This window comes from Meleagris gallopavo, chromosome Z (assembly GCF_000146605.3).
Source record: "Meleagris gallopavo isolate NT-WF06-2002-E0010 breed Aviagen turkey brand Nicholas breeding stock chromosome Z, Turkey_5.1, whole genome shotgun sequence".
NCBI lineage: Eukaryota > Metazoa > Chordata > Aves > Galliformes > Phasianidae > Meleagris > Meleagris gallopavo.
The window spans coordinates 37227815-37231205 of NC_015041.2; the positions used below are offsets into that span (position 1 = coordinate 37227815).

At 39.9% G+C, this 3391-nt stretch overlaps 1 protein-coding gene across 1 annotated transcript in view; it reads right to left on the reverse strand.

The window, feature by feature from the left end:
• Positions 1-200, reverse strand: part of ISCA1 (iron-sulfur cluster assembly 1) — a 3340-nt gene extending 3140 nt beyond the window's left edge. The window contains exon 1 of the mRNA XM_031557414.1: positions 5-200. Within this exon, the coding sequence (XP_031413274.1) occupies positions 5-200 (196 nt within the window). The remainder of the gene's footprint in view (positions 1-4) is intronic.
• Positions 201-3391: the final 3191 nt, after the last annotated feature.

The following is a 3391-nucleotide window of genomic DNA, read 5'->3' on the forward strand; positions in this document are numbered from 1 at the left end:
GCGCCTTGTGCACGGAGATAAGCGATATGCGGGGCCCGGCCCTGCCCGCGGGGCCGTACCGTCCCCGTCCGCAGGAACGACGGCCAGGGGATGCAGATACAGTCCGATGGAAACAGGGATAGGCGCCTCTGCAGAACCATAGAGTCACTAAGATTGGAGAAGACCTCTGAGATCACCGACTCCAGCCGTCGACCCACCATCGCCACGCCTTTCAGTGCATCTGTGCATTTCTTAAACGCCACTCGGGGCAGCCTGGGCCAGTGCCTGACCACTCTTTCTGAGAAAAAAATGTTTCCAAATATTCAACATGAGGTACACAGCCCTCTGCAAATGTGTGGAATAAGTCAGCCGGCCTCTTTACAAGTCCCTGAGAGGATACTTTAGTAAGGCATAGTTCAGCCTTTTTTTCCCAGGTACTAGCAATAGGATGAGAGGGAGTGACCTCAAATTGCACCAGGGAGGTTCAAGTTGGATGTTTCTTCTCTGAAAGAGTGGTGAGATGTTGCAATGGGCTACGTAAGGGGATGGTAGAGTTTCTGTCCGTGGGGGTGTTTAAGGAATGTGTGGATGGGGTACTGAGAGTACTGTGCTTTTATCCAACAGATGGCTGAGCACCAGGTATTCATCTGCCCACTGCCCCCTTCCCAGTAGAATAGAGAGAACAGGAAAAAAAAAAATAGTTTGAAATCAAACTGTTTACTAAGATAAAGGATAACACTTATGACTACATATGTATATTTATATATACATGAGCATATATAAGAAGTGCTGCACAAGCAATTACTCACCACCCCCACCTATGCTCAGCTAGACCCCTGAGCAGCAACCGCAGTGATGAATTTTCATATCCTTCAAAGCTCATTCCACATGAGGTCATACAGTACATAATAACCCTGTGGCCAGTTTGAGTCAGCTGTCCTAATTCTGCTCCTTCCCAGATCCTTGGGACCTTTGCTGGGAATGGCCTTGGCTCTGAGCAACACTGCTTAGCAGCAACTATGAGTATCCGTGTACTATCATCGTTTTTCTCCTGCAACCAGGTGCTCTGAAGAAAAGAGCTCCATCCTAGCTCAAACTAAGACAGAGGGACATGGATATTGGGCATACTGCTGATGGGTTAATGTTGGAGTTGGTGATCTCAGAGGTCTTTTCCAACTTTAATGATTCTACAAAAGCATGCAGAAAAATGGTGACCTGCAACACAGGTATACCCTGCCACACACATTCATCACTGTGCTCTCAAGCAAGGAGTTACAGTTCACACACTCCGTCCAGGCTGCACATCTGCAGCCTGTGCCACAGCCTTGAAGTTTTAAAATATAGCATTTACTATTTTTTACATATGTGATTGTGCCCATACTCTTCAACACAGAGTAAGACGCAGCCTTACCTTAAATAGGAAAGTAGATAGCAAGAACACTGCATTGTCCTTAGCTACACAAAACATCTGGCACACAACAGGTGCACATATCCTCATTTGAAACATACCCACTGACAAGTGGAAGGCCTTGGACGCTCTATGAGCCTGAGGCCTTAGTCAGCAACGCCTGTTAAGTACAAGCTGGAAGCAAGCGTGCAAATGCAACCAGTTTCTCTGTCAGTACTGTTTGCTTTATGTCCTTGTATAAAGGTGCGTGACTGAAATCCTTCATGCAGAAAATGCACCCACTGACATTCAGCAGTGCTTGCTGAGACCAAGCAAGTGAGCATGGTGAGGCATGCGGTGTATTTCAGCAGTGACAGGAGCAGGCCATCTTTGCTGGTGCACATCTTTATGAGTGCGGTGACAAGAAGCCTGAATGCCAATGAAAATGCACAGCTAATGGCAGTGACTTTTGACGAAAGTGTTTTGCTGAGAATTTGCTCTATCAAACAGTGCTATCGTATTCTTTGCTGTAGTTTCCACAGAAATAAGAGGTATTTTCAGAGTGAGCTGGAGGTTGGAAGTGTAATCTGTAGGATTCAGAACTGAGTTTAGAAATCCCACACTTGAAGGCTTCACTATAAAACTAAAAAATATCTCAATGGGAAGGTGCTGAGTATGCATAAATGTGATTTATTTAGTTTTAAAAATATTTTCTATCTATAACATTACGCTGTAGTTTCTTAGAGGTTTATACATTTTGTTCTCATCAACAAAACAGAAGGCTAAATAAAATATATGCGAGGCGTGCAAATGTCCTGCATGTGAATTTTCTGGGTATGAATGTGGAAGTATAGAAGAAAATCTCACTTAGAGAAAAAAAAATACTTAAAATTATATGAATAATATGCAATAGAGAACAAAATTAGCCAGCTTCACAAATGGAAAACAATTTTAAGATTGAAAATAGGTAAAGAAAAACAACATATTTTGGGAGAAAGATAAACATCTAGAAATATAAAGATACTGGCTTCACAATGATGAAGAAAAAGAAAAAAAGAGTTAGCTTCCTAAGGTCACTTTGGAAATTCTAGCTTTCACCTTTAGTGAAAAACAGATAGGTAAAGGAAAATAAAATAAAACATAGCATTTTATAAAACAGATCATTCCAATAAATTAATGATTAATTCCACATTTAAGTCAGGAATACTGAAAGCTACAACTTAAGAAGACATACAGAAACAATAATTTTGGATTTTGATTTTATTTATTTATTTCAAATTCATAAATAACAGTGGTTTCAATTTTACCATGTAATTATTCCTGAACAAGACAGAGAGTACGCTATCAGCTCTGGAAGGACTTCAAGTAAAGCTCAAGTTGATAAACCTACTTAAATTCTTGGCTGGTCCAAGGATCCCATTCACATTTTATGAAAATGCACGTGTTTTCCCCAGATGCCATATATCATTTCTCTATTCCATAAAGCAGTTATGTCTGTATCCCCAAGATAATGAAAAAGATTCTTAGCAGCATCAAACAGGACTGACCTGTTTCTTAGTTGTCTCTTTTTTTTTCTTTTTTTTTTTCTTTTTTTCCTCTCTTCTCCTCCTTTGTACACAAGCACAGCAGCAAATTAAATTTCGTAAAAATCAAAGAAGGGGCAAAAAAACAAAAATCTCACTGGTACTGCTTTACCACAGAGACAGTTTTAACATATGTTTACTAGTGACTGTGTTTTCAGCCCTCTACATGGAGAAAATAAAAACACCACAAAAACCTGTTTGCAAGCACAGTCTACAAGCATTTCAAACACTTTTACACAAATATTCATTAACAATCAACATATATAAATAATATTTGCTCCTTCAAAAAATCATATTTTGAAGAAAATACATTTATTTGGCCTGCACACAATTTTAGTGCATTTTAAAATGCTCAGGCTGAATGACAAAACCTTGGTCCATTTTCAGTACCTGCATTTATCTGTATCATTTACCTAGTAAACAAATACAAAACATCATGGCT